Consider the following 18,891-nt stretch of genomic DNA (forward strand, 5'->3'; position numbering starts at 1 on the left):
GCGGGGATTGGTAGGACTAGTTGCCTCGGTTACGAGCGGCGGCATCCGAAAATGGCGGAGGAGGCCGCGGGCGGCGGCGGGAGCCGGCGCGGGGCGGGGGAGCGGGATCGGGACGAGGAGGGAGCGGTGGCGGAGCGGGGCCCGGGCGCGGCCTATCACATGTTCGTGTTGATGGAGGAGCTGCTGGACAAGCTGAAGCTGCTGAGCTACGAGGAGGAGGCGCTGCGGCGACACAACATGCGGCCGCTCTCCAGGTGCCCCTCGCCCGCCCCGCTGAGCAGCTGGAGGTGGCGCCTGGGGGCGCGGAAAGGCGCCGGGGAGGGCAAGAGCGGCCTCGCCCAGGAGGCGTTCCGTGTCTGTTTGCGGGGGGCCGGCCGGGGCAGGGGGATCGCGCCGTGTGGAACGGGGCTCCACGCGTAAGGGGCCGCAGCCGCCACGGCTGCAGTCAGCGGCGTCAGGCCATGTACTGTGGGTGTGCACCCATGGGTGCAAACCCCGAGTGTTGGCAGGAGGAAACCCCCTGTGGTCAGGGACGAGGGAAGGAAGGCAGGCTTCCAGGTGACAGGATGCCTGGGTCAAGTAAAAAAATAGTCAACTTCACCAGTACCCATGTGGTTTTGAAGCTTTCAAAACGAGAAGTCCCTCTAAAGGCTGAGATGTGAGAAATAAATAGGCATTTCACTGTCAGTGCCCCCACTACATAACTTGAGCTTAATTATTGGCATGCCAGTTTATCTGCTCAAAATATTTCTGCCTTAAATTAATTTCTTGTATTCAGGGTAACTATTTGTGGGGTGTGCGTTCATAAGGGGGCATGGACCCATTGTTTTAAGTCTGTTTTTTCTTATCTAATACGTATTTGTCTTATATGTAATGATTATGAGGATAAACTTCTTCACAGTTGAGGGTGCCAGAACACTGGAACAGGCTGCCCAGAGAAGTTGTGGAGTCTCCTCTGGAAACATTCAGAACCCACCTGGACACGTTCCTGTGCGATCTGCCCTAGGTGCACCTGCCTTAGCAGGTGCGTTGGACTAGATGATCTCCAGAGGTCACTTCCAACCCCAGCCATTCCGTCATTTATTTTATTTTGTAATTACTGTGGAAGACAGGAAACCTGGGCAATGAGACCAGTGTGCTCTCAGCATCCATCTGCCCAATTAACTTTCAAATTCATCAGTTTCAACCAGGTTGCACAGCAGCATGTCATACAGTTAAGCTTTCTATAAACAACAGTTTGATAGGGGAAGAAAAAACATAGTCCAAATCATCCCCTTGTTGGGAGGGAGGCTCAGTGGCTGTACGCTGTTTTTTGCCAGCTGTCTGAACATCAGTATATTTGGAACAAGAAAGAAAACCTTTGTCCACCTTAGCGAGTAGCTGTGTCCGTAAGGGGAAGAGTTTGGTTCCAAGTATCCAGTCTGCACATTATTTATATTTTATATTAACTGTGATCTGATTTTTATGGACTGAATTCTTGTTAGGACCACATCGTTCAATTTAGTGTGATCCAAAATAGATCTGGTTTGTGTACCTTGCTCTTTAAAGTGACCAAAGGCACAGCAGGTGAGGATGGGTGGAAGAATCGCTTCAAAAACAAGTGCCTGATCTGAGCTTATGCGCAGATTTAGGTACACCAGCCTCTTGCCCCTCTTGAGGAACATGGGAAGGCAAAGAGGTTTGGGGAACTTTGAAGGAAAAGGAACTGGATGTATTGCTGTTGTCAGGAAGAGGATGTTAAGAGAGGAACAGGAGGTGAGGTTACTGTGGTCTAATGGCATGGATGAGGACAATATGCAGAAAGAAGGCACATCTCTAGGCAATGAGGCTTTTGTAAATTTGTTCTCCCGTCCTCAAGGAAGTGCCATTAAAGTTTTCATGCAGTCACTTGATGCAAAAATTATTTATTTTTGAAGAGGCATAATAATATATCAATATACAGATACCTTTCTTTGTGCTGTTTGCCTAAACTCCCTTTAATGGAAAGCAATGTGTGCTTCTAAAGCATTTTTCAAAGTGTTGTAAAGTAGATAAAAGATGAGACAAATCCACCCTGGCTTCCAACGTCATGGGTAAAGGTAGAAAGCTTTAGCAATGGATAATTTTTATTTTCTTTTTGAAGTAAGCTGTTTGCTGTGTGATGTTGACAGTAGTTAGCAGCCACTTCTGCTAATCTATTCAGAGGATGTTTTTCAAATTTAAATTTTGTCTTGCACTGTAATTCACTTGTCCTGTGAAAAATGCCTGAGATTTGGCAAAATCTTAGCTCATTCCTGGTCTACAAGTTATTGGCAATTGCACATCTTTGACTTCTGATTCTTACAAGCCTGTAAGTTTGCATTGTTATGCAAGGGACATCTGAATGGATCCATTGCATAGACTCTTAATTAGTCAGTGGTGGTATTTTATGAAGTGATGGGCTGGATTCTGCATCCCTACAATTAACTGGGAACAGGATTGAGCTCATAATGATTTGAGACTGCTCAGGTAAATAAGAGGAATAACTTGGGTTTATGTGGAAATGTTAATTTGGTGGTGCTTAACTGAAGCTGTATAATCCTGCTGTCAGGAGGGAGGAATACTCAGTTTCCATTTGATTCCTTGGAAGTCTAATGTTGATTAATAGCTTAATCAAAGCAGGAGACATGAGCAACATGTAAAAAACAGTCTACTGTGGTTATGTGTGAAACGAGACATCTGTAATTTAGTTCAGCTGGATCACTCATCGAAAGAATCAGTTAAAGAATCTGCTTTCTAGCCTGTTCTGGTCTATAATGCTTTAAGAGCTTCAGGAGCTCAAAATATTTACCATTTTTTCCCCTTTTTAAACAGGCACTACTTTGCACTACCCACTAATCCTGGTGAGCAATTCTTTATGTTTTGCACACTTGCTGCCTGGCTGATCACTAAAGCGGGACATCCCTTCGAACAGCCACAAGAATACGATGACCCCAATGCAACAATATCCAATATACTCTCAGAATTGCGATCATTTGTAAGTGTTTAACATTCTGCTTTCCAAAGTGTATTTCAAGCATGTGCATCATCTTCAGAAATAACAGTAATGACACACTCTCTTTGCTGTCTGGTTATGTTCCCAAGGAGTGGACAGACTTTTCCTATCTATGAGTTTGTACTATGTTAATTAGTTAATTGGAAGTTTATGCTTTGTGTAGCTACTTGTTAACTTTTTGGCACTACAAAAATGGTCTTACAATATTATATATGATTCCAATTAGTTTTGTTCCACAATCTGTAAAATGGATTAAATCAGGCTTACTTCTTACAGTGCCACATATGTTGCTCATTTATATGAATAGTAGTATCATTTACAAAGATTTTATCTTGAAAGTTTACACAGTGCTTGTGATCCTGCTCCTGCAAAAGTCAGTGGTATAGTTAATTCATAGTGAAGGAGATGGTTTAGAATTGAGTTTGGTTTTGTTTGTTTGTTTTTGTTGAGGAGTAAAAGGTTGCATAAACTGCCAAAAACTATTGGGATTTTTTTTTAAATATTAAAAAAAAATCTCCCGAAGGTCAGAAGAGTGTATCAATTTATGGAAAGTATGATCTTATGGAAGATTATACTGTGGTACAGCTGTGAATTATGTTAAGAACACTGTTCTCTAAAGGCGTTAGTTGATTAAAAAATGAAGATATTTATTCCGTAGGACAACAACAAATAAAATCTGGAACAAACAAGCCAGTATTGAAAAGCTGGTGGTTAAGTCTCAGTACCTGAGTTTCTCTGTAGCTGTTCTTGCCTTGCTAGCATGTCACTTTGTGTGCTTGACCATCTAGCTCCCTTGTGGCTTCTGACTCTTCTGCTCCCTGTGAGTATCCTGTTACCAGATACTTTAAGATTTCTAGACAGCATCTATTGCTTGAGTTGTTCCCTTTTCCCTTCTGTTGCCTGACTGGAGCTGGATAGGGGAAGAATGTGAATTAACATTGGTAAAATCTTCATACAGAATGGACACTTTGGTTTTAGTGTAGTAAATATTGTTACTTCCCTGAGAGGAAACTCGATTGATGGGTGTCCATTAGTAAACAGTATATCTCTTTTTATTTTAGGGAAGGTCTGTGGATTTCCCTCCCTCAAAATTAAAGGCAGGTTACGGAGAGCAAGCATGCTATGTTCTTGATTGTTTAGCTGAAGAAGCCTTGAAATACTCTGGCTTTAGCTGGAAAAGGTATAGTACACTTTTATGTATCCTCCCTTATGCATGGTTTTCCAGCAAACAAATGTAAGTTGTAAAGACAAAACATAATAACTACCAAAAATGTTTTACTTGATGTTTCATGAGATGCAAAATTTGACTAGGCTTGAAGCAGTGGGACAAGTTAATTCCTAGTGTAATTTCACACAATTTAGTCTGTTACCAGCAAGGATGAGTTTGGGCCATTAATTAAATAATTAACAAATATTTGACTGATGACCTTTTTCTGGTCATTTTCCTATGCATAACTCCTTGTTAATCTGACAACTGAGTTGAAACATCAATATTATTTTAGGTCCTATCTGTTAAGCTTGACCTCTTCAGTTGGAGGTGTGCACAGTATGTGATGATGTTACAAGCTGGCTACAGTAACTTCGAGTATTTAATCCACAGGAAATCTTAGGAGGAATTGGATGGCAGATAATTGCAAGTATATGAAAATTTGTTTAAAAAAATTGTTTAAAACTGCTCTGTATTTCATTCCTTCCCTCTGATGGGTTTTGAAATGGATATAGCAAAGTAATTTCTGCCTTGGAAATATCGTACTGTTACCTCTATTTTGTCCATAAATTCCACTGTAAATTGAAAATGAGTCTATGGTGACTTGCACTTAAATTTTGAGAGGTTAGACCAAAAGAGAAAACTACTTTGCAGTATGAATGTACTGTACTGCTTGGCGTAATAACTAACCTTCACATTTAAAACAATCTGAGATAAACAAAGACTTTTAAGACTGAGTTTTAATTTTATTTGTCTAAGTGTGTGATACACTATCTAGCCATATTCCACATCATCTGTACTTCTCATGAAATATTTTATTTGCTTAGGAGTAATTTACAAAGGTATTTCCAATTTAGCGTGTTTAAAAAGCTCTGCTGTTCTTTGGAACAAATTTCAGGCCAGCATATCCAACAGAAGAGCTAGAAGAAGAAGAAATAACAGAAGATGATGCAGAATTAATGTTTAATAAACTGGAAGAGAATGCCGTGGTAGGTTTACCTAGTGGTTTTGATTATACCAGTATTGGTCAGCTTTGAGGAAATTTTTCTCGTGGTTCATTTTATTTGGCTTTGTTTAAGATGTTGTTTGTACCAGCTGTTGCCCTTTCCCCTGCATCTCTTTCCTGCATTGTCAGCTTCTCTGCAGAGGTTTTTGTTTCCTTTCGGATAAGGTTGTTAGCTTTTTGGGACAGAGCTTATGTGCATTTATAGATAATTTAAAATGGATTTGAATCTATCTATATGTTAAACTTGCATAGATTCAGAATTGCTTGTTTTCTGCTGAGACAGGCTGTTGATGTTCAATGAAATTTCAATCCCCATTTAGAGAATTGGCTAATATTTGGTTAAAATCTGTCCAGTGCTTAATTAACATAGTGCTCACTATTGTAACTCAGATTTCACTGCAAATAGGAAACAGTAACTTGGGTACTTAGTTGATCTTAAGATTTGGGAACAAAGTAGATGGAAAAGAACAACTGGAAACTGAGCATTTGTTCTACACCACAAGCAAAGACCTAAATAAAGGTTGCAGAATTGTTTCTGTAGAGAAAGGTCATGGCAGCTCATCGCTATATATTCCACAAATGAAGTGGTAACATCCAATCAACCATTACGGCTACAGAATAACTCTTTCTGCGTTGAAATACCTTTTACCAACAAGATGGCAATGTTTGAGGATAACCTGTTTTATTTCTTCCTCCTTTTAAATATAATAATGACAGTGAAGTTGTCGTGTCTGTGAAACAACATATGAAATGGATATAGCAAAGTAATTTCTGCCTTGGAAATATCGTACTGTTACCTCTATTTTGTCCATAAATTCCACTGTAAATTGAAAATGAGTCTATGGTGACTTGCATCTGTAAGTTCAAATATGCCTTTAGGACTTACTGATGGATGGATGTTGAAGAGAAGTTGTTTCTTGCTGATTGACTTTCTCAGAAGATTATTTTTATGAGAGTTGGAGTCTCACTGTTCTCTGGTAGCATAATGCTATCACAAGACGTTGTCATTTTCACAGGTCTCCTCGAAGCCTCTTTTTACTGCTGACTTAAACAAGATTCTTCTGGAGAGGGAAGTTAGCTGAAGACAAAGTGAAAATAACAAAAAAAGTTAGTTTCACAACTGATTTTCTTCCAAAAGCTGATGATTCTGTGCAAAATGCATGTAGATTAAAACCAAAATATCGAGAGCTGTGAGCCTGGAAGTGTTCACTTGCTAGGTCAGTAAATTACTTGAGGAAAAAACAGTTTTCTGGAGTGCTAAGGTCCAGCAATACTCGAGAGAAAATGCCACAACTGTGTCATTTTTGTGTTCACATTTTTCAAGTGCTTGGGAAAAATGAGATATCATAATAGTTAGAAATAGAGTGCCAATAATGTTATCATATGGTTCTGATCATAGTGCCAACTTATATACCACCATAATCTACAAGAATGTAGCAGTGGAAGAGTTTGCTTCTCTTCTTTCCCTTCTCACAATTTTCTTGAGTGTTGCGTTATTTTTATCATTTTTATTAGCCAAGAAAAATTCCAATTTTTTATTCTTAAGTTTCATACAATATGCAAATATTGTGACGTGGTTGCGTTTTTACCAGCTTTGAAATCTCCACAGAAAAAGCCTTGAATAATTCTGAGAACAATAAAAGACATTCTGTATTGCATGTTCGACTAGCGTCAGAAATGTAGGGTGCTGGCTAGAAGCTTGGGGCCAAACATGCCAGAAGATAATATAATAAAGTGGTCCCTGTTAGGTTAAAAAATGGGCAAAATACAGGAATAAGCTCCCAGGTTTTCACCGAGTCTTGAAGGGTTCTACACTAAGACCTGTGTTATTGCAGCATTCATGATTTGACTGGGAAGGAGGTGAATGATGAAATTTGACTTTGGTGGAAAAGATGATTACTAACAAAGAGGTACAGAAGGACAAGGTATATGATAAAATGGCTGGTAAAGTTCAGTATAGATAAATGGAAGGTAGCACACGGCAAAAGCATTGTTGACTTATGCAGTGATGGGCTCTGAGCTGATCGTGATCGCTGAGGAATGTAATTTTGAGACTATAACAGATAATTCTATAAAACCATCAGCTTAGTGCATAGTGTCATGGGCAAGAAAACAAATCAGTTGCCTCCAATTGAATTGTATCATTCTGCATGCTTTTAAGATGTGGCATCATTCTGCAGCTCCACACCTGTAGTGCAGACAACATCTTGAAAATGGTTCAGGTCTGGCTGTGGTTTGTTTTTTGTTATGGTTTGTTTTGGTTTTATTTTTAATGCAAAGCTTTAGGAAACACATGAGAAATAACAGTTACCATACAACTATTGATAATGGCCAATTTGATGTGAGAGGGCTTAGGTTTCCAGTTTTTGGTTGGTTGGTTTAGTTTTTAAATACTGTAGCACCCTGAGGGAAATGTTGGGTAGCTTTCATCTTTCAGCTTGTCCCAGATATTGTGTTTCCTCATAAGATTTTAAGTAAATACAAGCTCCATTATCGTAAACTATCTGTGTCAGAAATTTGGCATTTAATAATCCTTGTCCTGTGCTCCTGCAAAATAATGGAGAAAAATTGTGCAATACTTATTGAAGCCTTACCTTGCAACTTTGCTTCAGGAAGAAGAGTCGGACAATGAAGAAAATTTTATTGACCTGAATGTTCTAAAGGCACAAACATACAGATCAGTAAGTTGTTACCCATCAGTCCTCTCTTAAGAGATTTTCACCTCTGTAGCAGCAATTTATTTCTGTTATGTGAAAGTCCTTATAAAGTCTAAACTTGAAAAAACATTCCAACTGAAATGAAACGGCTTATTTTAAAAGAAAAATGTACATCCAGTTTCTACACCGTCATCACTGCAAGGTTGCTAGAAACATTTGCAAGAAATTTTTGCAGAGACTTTTAGGGAAACATGGGTTTAGTTTCTTGAATTTATTTTAATTTTTCCCTCCTTGCTATTTTTGGAATGTATTATAATTTTGTATTATATGCATTTTATTATTTTCAATTCCAAATATCCTGAGAAGATATATTTATTTTAATTCTTAGTCTTTATGAATTCAAAGAAAGCCAGTAAAGAAATCTGTTATATCTATAGTCTAGATCATTCTGGATGTAATTTTTTTTCTGCCTATGAACACTGTAAGCCATTATAACGTGATTTCTAACAGTTCTCACTGTGCATAATGATGATATTTTGTATATAAACTTTCTGATTTTTACACAGGACATGAATGATTCTGCAAAGCATGAAGAGATTTTACAGTCCACAACAGATGCAGCAGAGTGGAATCTGGAAGTGGAACGTGTGCTTCCACAGCTGAAAGTTACAGTCAGGACTGACAATAAGGTATGTGGGAATGGATTTGCATGTGTACACATGGTAATTAAAGTGTGGTTTTAGTCGGTGTTGTTTACTTTCCATCTACACCTTTTATCATGCCAAGAATTGTGAATAATGGGATCTCCAATGCTATCTTGTCTGAATCTGTCACTTTGACAAAAGCAACAATTTTCAGTAGTCTTTTTTTCCCCAATATTATATAAGAATATTTCTTTGCTACTTACAGGGCACTTTATTTCCATACACTTATTTCCATATATTTATTCAGTGAAAACTTCTTAAATCATTAAACATCTCCAATGTATTTGTATTTCTGAAAAATTATACCCCCAGTTTAGCAGCTATTAAAACATCTTCCTGGAAGAGAACTGAGGAAGTTCTTATCCTTCAGCTGTTTGTCAGCCACATGAAAGGTTGACTGCACGGAATTAATCTTGTTGAACTTTAAATGGCAATAAAGTAGGTCTGTACCTCTGATCTAGTCATCACAGGCTCTGTTTACATTTAGCAAAAAGATGCGAGTACTTTTTAGACTGATTTTACTTACCTACCCAGATAACTACTTCAAGATGAAATTAATCATTTCGTAGAAATGAGTATTTCTCCCCCTAATCTACTCAAAAGAGTCTAGAATGAGCAACTTAGAAGTAGACATCTATCTTGGCAAGTCAAAGTCCAAACCTGGGACCTATCCCTGGCTCTGCCATAAGCATTCTTTCTAGGATCTTGTATAGCACATGCAGATCAATACAGTATTGAAATTGCTAGTTTGGTTTGATGCAGCTGGTTGGGGTGTTGGAGCAATCTGTAGCAGTGATATAGAATTCAATGAGAGATAATTATCTTGCCAAAAATAAGCTAAGCTCTCAAATATCTGTTAAATTGCTTACCAGCCTTATACTATACTGCATTTTTCTAGGTGAAGGAATTGACTGGGGTAAGCCACCTTTCTCTGATTCTTGGCAAGCCCATCTGTTACAGGGAACATCATGCTTGATTCTCACACTAAGAAATTAAGGCTTAATACAGACATACATGAAACATTACAGCCACTGTAAGAACTAAGGTTTGCTAGCTTTCAGTTTAACACACCATCTATTGACTTTAAGGAATATGTCAAAATTAACACGGAAGAGGATTCTTCTTTTTCTAGCTTCTGTGCTATACTCCTTTCAGAAATAGCTGGAGAGAAGTGTTGGGCATTTTTTCATCCTAGAGGAAAAGCATCATATTTTGTTTCCTACATGGTGAGGGCTACCATTTCTACCAGGAGAGAGCTAATGGTTTAATCAAAGGCATTAGAAACTAGAACTTTTTTGTGAAGTCCTGGGCAGGGATGTGTGGGGTGTTTGTTAGTTTTATTTAAACTCCAGAGTTTGATAAATCATGAGCAACTGTCACCAGACCAACAGAGATTCTTGATTCTGCTTCGAACTTAAAACTCAACATACAACATAAACACTTTTTATTTACTAGCCTTTGCTTCATTCTGGAATAGGGGGCAGCAGCTCAACTGTAGACAGCCAGTGAACCTTGTGGGCTGAGCAGCTGTTGAAGATGCTGAGCTGTGCTCTGCTGAGGTGGTGAGACAGGAGCACCAGTTCTTTAGTAGCTGTGTGCATGTGCTGTGTGGGGGGGTGGCCTCACTTCAAATCCGTGGAACTGCCTGCGAGTGAAGGATGGTACAAGTTTGAGTGTGCAGCTGTTTTAAGCTAGGATTTGTTTTGTACCTGCTATGAGATGTTCTAAGTGGCTGTATCCTCCAGGAGCCCCTGGATTGGGCATTCTTGCTCAGGTGCTGCAGCCAAGCCCTGTGTGCCTGGGTACTTGTGGGTCACTATCCCACACTGTTGGATGCAGCTGCTGCTTCTTTCTTGTTTGCAGCTTCAGAAGCACATATCACACAGAGGACCCTGACATGGCCAGCTACACAAACTGCCATAAGCGAGGCCATGTCTCCAACAGCACTTGCAGGAATTCCATAAAACATAAGTATAGGGCCCCTTCCTCCTCTTCAACTAATTCAGATTGAAGTTTAGTAGTGAAAGCACACGCTGCCTTCTCTCTAGGTTCACAAGCACAATGCATTCACGGATCCCTCAACTATGGGCATGGTTCGTCTGTCTGTCTGATCCTCCTGCCTGGATCCCGGACCCTCTTAACTGTTTTACTGCTCTTCTACTTGCCGGCTAGTCCAGCTTGACACTTGCCAGCAAACAGATGCGCACACTCGTGCTCGTCTTAAGGGCACTCTACATTTGTGGGTCCCCCTGAACACCAGCATGTACCTTCTGTCCGCCTCATACCCAGGCCTGGATTCAAGGTCTACTCCTTGATGACTGGTTCAGTTTTCATTCTGCTACTGAATTTTATATGTGTACAGCAGGTTTGGAGCAGATGCAAACATTTGCATGTTCCCACCCCAGCAGCTGGCACCAGCAGCACAGGCTTGTTGACCCACAGTCTTGCTCCAGCTGCTGGCAATGAGCCCATCACTTGCTTTACTCAACACTGGTCCTTCCCAGTAGCTGGATTTTGGGATACATGCCGGTCCTGCCTTCGTGGCTGAGACCCTCACCTGCTCCTGTGGCTGGCACTAAGACCCCTACCCTCTCCAGCTGCAGACACCACAGGCCTAGGACACCTGCAGTCCTGGTCTGACCCCAGTTGCTGGCCTCATATCCCCTGTCACCAGCAGCTGACACTTAGTCCTTGCAGCACTCATACGTGTACGGGCATAGAGCATGAGATTGCGGAGAAAGCTAATTTAAAATCTTTTGATAAGAAGATAGGACAGACTGCAATGATCAGGCACAGGACTCAGGTGGACAAGTGGACTGCCTGGCAACAGTTTACACATGACCAGCCCCTCTTATGCCCCTTGCTGTTTCCCACTTTCTTTTTCACCAGTCCCCTTCCCCTGCACATTGCTTCATCTGTTTGCACAGTTGCACCAAACCTCATCCTGAATATCCAGAACCCCCCTTATCAGTTGCAAGAACCAGGTTCACCATCTTTGAAGTGATATTTGCAGTTTCTTGATAGCCCATCCGTTAGTGTGACTGATGAGCTTTGTTTCTTGTCCTTGTCTTCCTTAGTGTTTATCAGACAGGTCTGCGTCTCTGTAGGTTTTTACTTTTTCCCCTCCCGATTTTCCTTATCATCCAATTTTGACAAGGTCCTTGATCACATAATCTCACAGAAGCAAACATTTTCACCTTCCATGTGTCATTACAGTACCTATTTTACAAAAAAGTCTCCTAAGGTTTGATTTCTAATGATAAAGATTTATTAACATCACTTAAAAAAAACCAAAAGCAACAAAATAAAAACAAAACCAAAACATGTAGACCGATACAGTGCCAAAAGCTTAAAAATCTCAAAAATATTTTTTAGCATGTTCAGGAACAAAATACTGAAATAATAATTCTGCAGTGCTGCTTCATTTTGAACTCACAGTCTGTCTGCAGCTGTACTTTGGGTCTAGGGGACGTAAAAAATTTTCACTGATAAAAAAAAATTGTGATAAAGCTTGGGAACTGGAATTGATTTCTAAGTAAAAGACACCTACCTATCAAGTTAAAACAGCACCTTTTCTCATCCCGCATCCCTGAGTCCATGTATGTTTCCTATGACCTAGAAGCTGGAAATAATTTTTCCCCTTCTAATTTTGTCCCACTATCAAAACCAAGTTTAGGTATTTCTGCCTCTCATTTCCTTCTGTTGTTCTCCTGATAATAGTAAGGGCTAAGCAGAAAGGGAAGATCCGATAGTCTGGAACTGGTAGGTGTTGGGCATTTGAAGCACTCATTTTGTCTACGAATAAACTGAGCTAGTGCAGCTATAATCAATGGTTTCAGTAATTGTGCCCAGAGTGTTTTCTAATGAGGAAGGTGTTGGTCTTTTCTCCCAAGTAGCAAGCAACAGGAAACGAGGAAATGGCCTCAAGTTGCACCACGGGAGGTTTAGATTGGATATTAGGGAAAAAATCTTCATGTAAAGGGTTGTCAGGCATTGGAACAGGCTGCCCAGAGAAGTGGTAGAGTCACCATCCCTGGAGGTGTTAAAAAAACGTGTGGATTAGGTTCTTGGGGACATGATTTAGAGGTGGACTTGGCAGTGCCAGGTTAATGGTTGGACTCAATGATCATTCCAAAATGATTCTATGATAAGATCAAACAGACTCTGAAAAGCATAGCTACTATGGTATCAGTGAGGATGTCAGTGTTTGTTTATGCATCTGAGTGTCACATGTGATATTTAGGAGATTTATAAATTGTGTCATATTAAGCAAGGGCCTCTGGATATGAACATGGCAGTGGCAGAATGATGCATGGTAATAGTATAAAAGAGAACTGACCCTGCCTTGCATGCAAGCCTTTGTTTAGTAACTGGGGAAATACAAAAGTTTTACTTGCCTATGTTTTACTTTGTGGCATCTTTTTTAGGACTGGAGGATTCATCTAGATCAAATGCATCAGCATAAGGATGGAATTGAATCTTCTTTGAAAGAAACTAGGGTACGTTTTGCATGCGCAGAATATTTCACTGATCTGTCAGTGTTTTTATTTTCTCTTTTATCTGATATACGTTAAGGACTGTTTTTCTTACTTTTATTTGTGCTATTGCTGTAAAACTAAAAAGGGAAACATATAATAATGATGATTAGGGACAGTGAGACTGGCAAAATATCTTGTGAGAAAGAGTTGTATATGTGAGGATTAACAGGGATATTAAGAGTTCTTTAAGATATGCATTACCATAAGTACGTCCTGACTACAGAAGGCAAAATAAAAAAATACAATAATACTATCTGAAAATAAGTGCTGATGAAAAAGCCCAAAATACTGTCAATACTGTTAGAGTAACTTACTGACGTTGGTATTTGTAATTAATCAAGGGGAGAGAGTGATGGAAACAGTAAAATTTGAAATATGTGTTTTGGAGATGGGCAAACCAGAACACATTAGGAATAAATTTTTGTTGGCTAAACACAGTGTTTCTGTACTATTTTTCTCTCTCACTGTAGGTTTCCATATATTTTCTTAATTACAGCACCATTTTAATACTCTTTGCGTTCTATCCATATACTGTCTACCCTCAGAATATTATTTTCTAGGGTTACCTTGACAAACTCCATAGTGAAATCAGCAGAACACTGGAAAAGATCAATAGCAGGGAAAAGTACATCAACAATCAGTTGGAGCACTTGGTTCAAGAGTACTGTTCAGCACAAGCCTTGCTGAGTGAGGTAATGCACTGATCTTTTGTTGTTGCCCTCTCTAGTATTAACTTGCTCTTAAGTGAGGGTGAAGGCAAAGAAGACTCAGAGGAGAAACTTCTTCACAGTGAGGGTAACAGAGCACTGGAACAGGCTGCCCAGGGGGGTTGTGGAGTCTCCTTCCCTGGAGACATTCAAAACCCACCTGGACACGGGGGATTGGACTAGATGATCTTTTGAGATCCCTTCCAATCCCTAACATTCTGTGATTCTGTGAATTCTGCTGTTGGATAGAAAGAGGGGGAAATGTTGATTTGCTCTCAAATTATATAGTTTTTAAGCTAAACTAGCAATTTTTATTCAGCTATTCTACAGGGGAAAGTAAATGTTTTTTGCCCGAATTTTATGTAAATATGTTGCCAGTCTTGAGCAGCTAGTAAATTACTAGTTTAGCTTTCCCTGTGAAGTTCACACATCTGTGATGAGTAGAAAAATTACGGTTTCAGTCCAGTGCTCTTCTCTTATATTGATTACTAGCGCTAATGTGCACAAAGCAGTCTGGTTAATTTTTTGCTTCATTTAGTTTCTATGCCAATAGAGTGCTGTTTGAGAAGCTTTTTGATCCCCTAGTTGGGAGGACTGTATAAGCCACCATTTGGCTAGCCCTCCCATGTGTGGGCGTGATGTTAAAAAGAGGCAAGCAGGATTTGACCTCTGTCTTCACTGTTTACTTTATTGTTAAACGTTAAGAAACTTCAAGATAGTAATTTACTGTTGATGAAGAAGTATTCTGAGTTTCAGGATTAAATTCTGTCTGCGTTCTGGCAAATTGTTTATTTTCTCGAGTAAATGATTAGAAAACATACTTCTTATTGTATATGTATTAAGGCTATTACTATTTTTAAAGATACTTTAAATTTTCGAATTATAGTTATTCTAGTTGCTGATGTTTCAGTCCTGTCCTCATATGTGTAGTGCTATAAATCTCATGGGGACTTTGTGAAGAGTTTCTGGAATTGGGATATGTGAGAGCAAGTTTTGGTGTTCTCTCTGAGCTATCTGCAATGCGCTCTTCAGCTTTGCCATTAGAGCAAAACATGTTTCTTTCCAGGCTAAAGAGAAGTACCAGGAGGGAAGTGGAGGAGTAACTCAAAGGATTAGAGTGCTTTCTGAGGTAAAACACATCTTCACATAATTTCTTTTGTTTATTTTGAAACAATCTTCAGAGAGTTGGCATTTCGTGTTTGCAGTTTTATGAACCCAGTTCTTCCTGGTTTGTTCTCATGTTTGTTCAGTGGAGGTGACCTAGTCCAGTCCCTAAATTTTAAACCCAGGCTGCCATTGATTTTTAACTTGTGAATTTGAGCAAACTATTGTGAGCTTTTAATTTCTCCAGTTTGTAAAAGAGACTAAGTGTTCTGTATTTTATAACCTGTGTCTTGAGGATTAATCAAGTCATGACCATAAATCCCTTGGAAGAAGAAAAGCTAAACTCTTATTTTGAGTTAAAATTAACAATTTGAACTTTTCATCTGCAAAGCACTTAAAAGCAATATTTGACTAAATAGTAGCTTTTCCATACCAGTCAAACTGTCTTAATACCCACAACTGTTTTGTTTTGTTTTTTTCTTTAAATCAGTGCTCTGATAAATTTAAAGAAAAAGCCCCAGACTCCTAACTGCTTCAACATGTTGAGTGTTTTGTGGCATTTCATTTAGAATTACTGCCTGATTTCCAAATATTTCAACCCTTTGTCGAATTCAGAAATTATTTTTTCAATAGCTCTGTCGTTTGGGTTTGAAAACCCCACTTTATTAGATGATAGACTGTCTGGAATAGTTACATAAAACAGATCACACTGTAAGAGTGTGCTGGAAAATGTAAAACAAGTTTGAGATGCTTTCGAATAGAACAGTTCAGTTGGAAGGGACGTACAATAATCATCTAGTCCATCTGCAGCAGAGCAGTTAATGAAAGTTTTCTAGTGAAGATTTCTGAGTGTACGGATTCTGCAGAATTAGAGCTTCTTTCTATTTCATTGTCAAGTAAGTTTGAAAAAGAGAATATGATAGCTTCAGATTTATGTGTTTGTGCATTGGAAGTTAATGACTAATTAGTAATGATGAATATGTTACTAGTTGGCAGCCTTCAAACTATGTAGATGCAGTGGTGCATATCTGAGATAAAAGACACATTGGATATTACTACTAATCTGCTTTCAAGTATGCAGTCACATCTCAGCCCACTTGGTGATACCAGTACTGCTGTAGGTATGCAATAACAATACAGCTGTGTTTCTTTTTGGTTACTGAAAAGGCTTATTGAAGCCTTAATGAATTATTACCTAGACTGCATATTTGCTTCTTTTTCATTGTCTACAAATGCAAAGTGGTTGACAGATAATGCCAAAATGCACTTTTACTCTTGATACATGCATCATACATACCAGTGCCAGCAGGCTTGACTACTGCACCTTCTTCTGCTGCCGTGCCTTTTCTCTCACTGTCACCTGCTGAAGTCCTGGCACCTCCAGAAGGGTGATGGGCATGGGCATTGGGTAAATCTTGGTTTGCTGGGATATTGGTTCCTGTCTTCCATCCAGCATCACACTGCAATACTTACACTGTTGTTTTTATTGGTTTGAGATGTGCAGATTCTCAGTAACACCATGCTGTTTGGCCAACATGTTACTCTTTTTGCTGTAATTTTTACAACATTAATTTTGGTAAAGTTAAATTAAAATTTTCATAATGTTTGAAAAAAGTGTTCCTCTGTATACATCAACTAAGACAGATTAGTTCATTTTTTTAATTAATTCAGTCATTCAGCAGAGAGGTTTTTTTTGTTTTCTTTTCTTACCTTGACATTCATCTGGTTTAATTGAGAAAAAAATAATATCTATTTTAAGATTACAGAAGTATTAGAGAGAGTAAAGCAGGAAACAGAAGAGAAAGGAAGCAGTATGACTGATGGTGGTAAGTACTGTTTTCCCCTAAACTCAACACCCATTTTCTTAGTGACAGATACAGTTTGTCCTTTATTAAAGAAAAACTAGAATGAGTGACTAATCCAGAATATCAGTATTATAATTTATAAAGGTGTCTAAGAAAAATAGGAGTCTAAACCTCTTTGGAAGGTTATTTAGGTCTGCAGGAAGTAGAGATTCCAGGATTTACTCTTTTGGTAAATTATTTGTAAAAATGAAATTAAAAAAAGGTTTTGCCTCTGCTTTGAATAGTTACAGACTCAGTGGAAGAACTTCACACATTACAGGTTCAAGTCCTTTTACTCTGAAATAGTGGCAGTAGCTGTTAGATTACCTGACTAAGGCTGGCTGGAGTCAGTGAGAAAATGTATTTTGGTGTTTTGATGTTTGGACTTTTTTAATATTTAAAACTACATACCTATTTGAACTAGTTTGTTTCAGACTTGGGATTTGGTTGTTTGAGATATTTGCTGGTAAAGGTATTCAGTTGCAGATGTATGAAGAGTATGAATACAGAAATAAATTGATGCATGTTCAAGTAGGGCTACTTATGCAAGCTGTATCCATATTTGACTGTAACCATTTCAGCTAATTTACTTAAGCAGTTGTACGTGCCATTGTTTAAGGAAATCTTGTGCCCCCTTGCTTCACTGTGAGGGAGCTACTCACCTGCCTCACAACACCTTTTCTGTATTATGGCATGGCCCAAGGTCGGGATAAAATCTAGAGCCCAGAATTCTAAGGAGCAATACCATGCAGCAGCAGCAGCAGCAACATTCCTAGGGTGATATTAGTGGCAAGTGAGGGATTAGAAACAAACTATGGAGCACAAAACATTTTAATAGCTTTTCACATGTAAAATGACCTCCTGCTGAAGGTGTCTTCAGTTGTCTGCCAAACACCAAGTCAGGTATCGGAATGAGGCTTTCAGCTGAGCTAAATACATCGTTGACAAAACTATCTTAATGTCGATGCACATCTTTATGCAAACCTTAGATGTCAAGAAGACAGCAAAATTTTCATTGCCTATTTCTAAGTGTCTTGCATATTAAAAATTATGTAGCAGTACAATCATGTCTTTAGAGTACAACACCCTTTTGTTCATTTAACTCTTCAATTTCAAGGAGTGAATTATAGAAAATAATGCTTTTGTGTTAAGTAGCTGACAGAGTTGCACTGGTTTGTCTCTTTTTTAACAGCTCCTCTAGTGAAGATTAAGCAGGCCTTAACAAAACTGAAGCAAGAAACCATTCAGATGGACATACAAATCGGTGTAATGGAAAACACATTACTCCAGTCAAAGCTGAAAGAAAAAATCCAGTATGACTAGAGATATGCATACAACCATGATCACAGTAGGTGCCTATTAAAATTGTTTGGAGCTGACTTGGTTTGCCCAAAACGGAGTTTTCTACCATTTGCTTCTTTATTAGTTTAGAGGTTTCCTTTCTGTTGGGAGAGGGGGATGTTCTTTTTTCTTGTTTGTTTTTAACAAGATGCTTGTTGTGCACTTTTAGGAAGTATCTTGCACACTTTGGACTCAACATGGGGCCATGTTTAGTTTTGTGCTGTAAATATTTACTGCAGATCCTTTCCAAATATACTAATAAATTCTTATTAATGAACATGTCTCTACTTCATTGGAGAATGTTATGTAGTGTGAAAGTCTAAAGAATGATACTGACAGCCTGTAATCTTGATATTCTACAGTGTTGGAAGAAAATCACATGCAAAGGACTTGAAAGGCATTTAAAATGTCTATTATTGCCATTTACATACATTTAGTACAAAGTATTTAATTGATGATATTGAAATAATACAGCATTACCCTTCCTAAAAGCCTGAGTCAAAATGGACATCATGCTGCAAATTAAAGTAACTTGTTGCTTTGAATTGAATTGTTATGAATTAAGCAACAAACTAATGTTTCAATAATACTGGCATACTCCCAGAACAACCCTATACAATCTGTGAATGGACAACCACCCTATTGCTCACTTTTTTTCTTTTTTGGTGGTCTTCTAGACAGACCAGTATGCATGATATTTGTAATTACTTTTATTTTTACATTTCCTCTAGCAGAAGCAATGATAACAAAATCTATATAAGACCAAAGAA

The 18,891-nt window shown here is 38.8% G+C and overlaps 1 protein-coding gene across 2 annotated transcripts; it reads left to right on the forward strand.

Moving 5' to 3' along the window:
* Positions 1-36: 36 nt before the first annotated feature.
* On the forward strand, positions 37-18,398 carry IFT57 (intraflagellar transport 57). Of its 2 annotated transcripts, none has more exons than XM_065846653.2 (11): positions 37-254; positions 2,833-2,995; positions 4,075-4,193; positions 5,119-5,209; positions 7,839-7,907; positions 8,450-8,572; positions 13,015-13,086; positions 13,686-13,817; positions 14,899-14,961; positions 16,696-16,762; positions 17,973-18,398. In XM_065846653.2, the coding sequence occupies exons 1-11, from the start codon at positions 52-54 to the stop codon at positions 18,101-18,103; spliced, it is 1,233 nt and encodes a 410-aa protein (XP_065702725.1). In that variant the 5' UTR covers positions 37-51; the 3' UTR covers positions 18,104-18,398. The 2 variants fall into 2 exon arrangements, with proteins under 2 accessions (XP_065702725.1, XP_071664489.1); XM_071808388.1 differs by lacking the exon at positions 37-254 and adding an exon at positions 905-1,024.
* Positions 18,399-18,891: the final 493 nt, after the last annotated feature.

This window comes from Patagioenas fasciata, chromosome 1 (genome assembly GCF_037038585.1).
Source record: "Patagioenas fasciata isolate bPatFas1 chromosome 1, bPatFas1.hap1, whole genome shotgun sequence".
Taxonomy (NCBI): Eukaryota; Metazoa; Chordata; class Aves; order Columbiformes; family Columbidae; genus Patagioenas; species Patagioenas fasciata.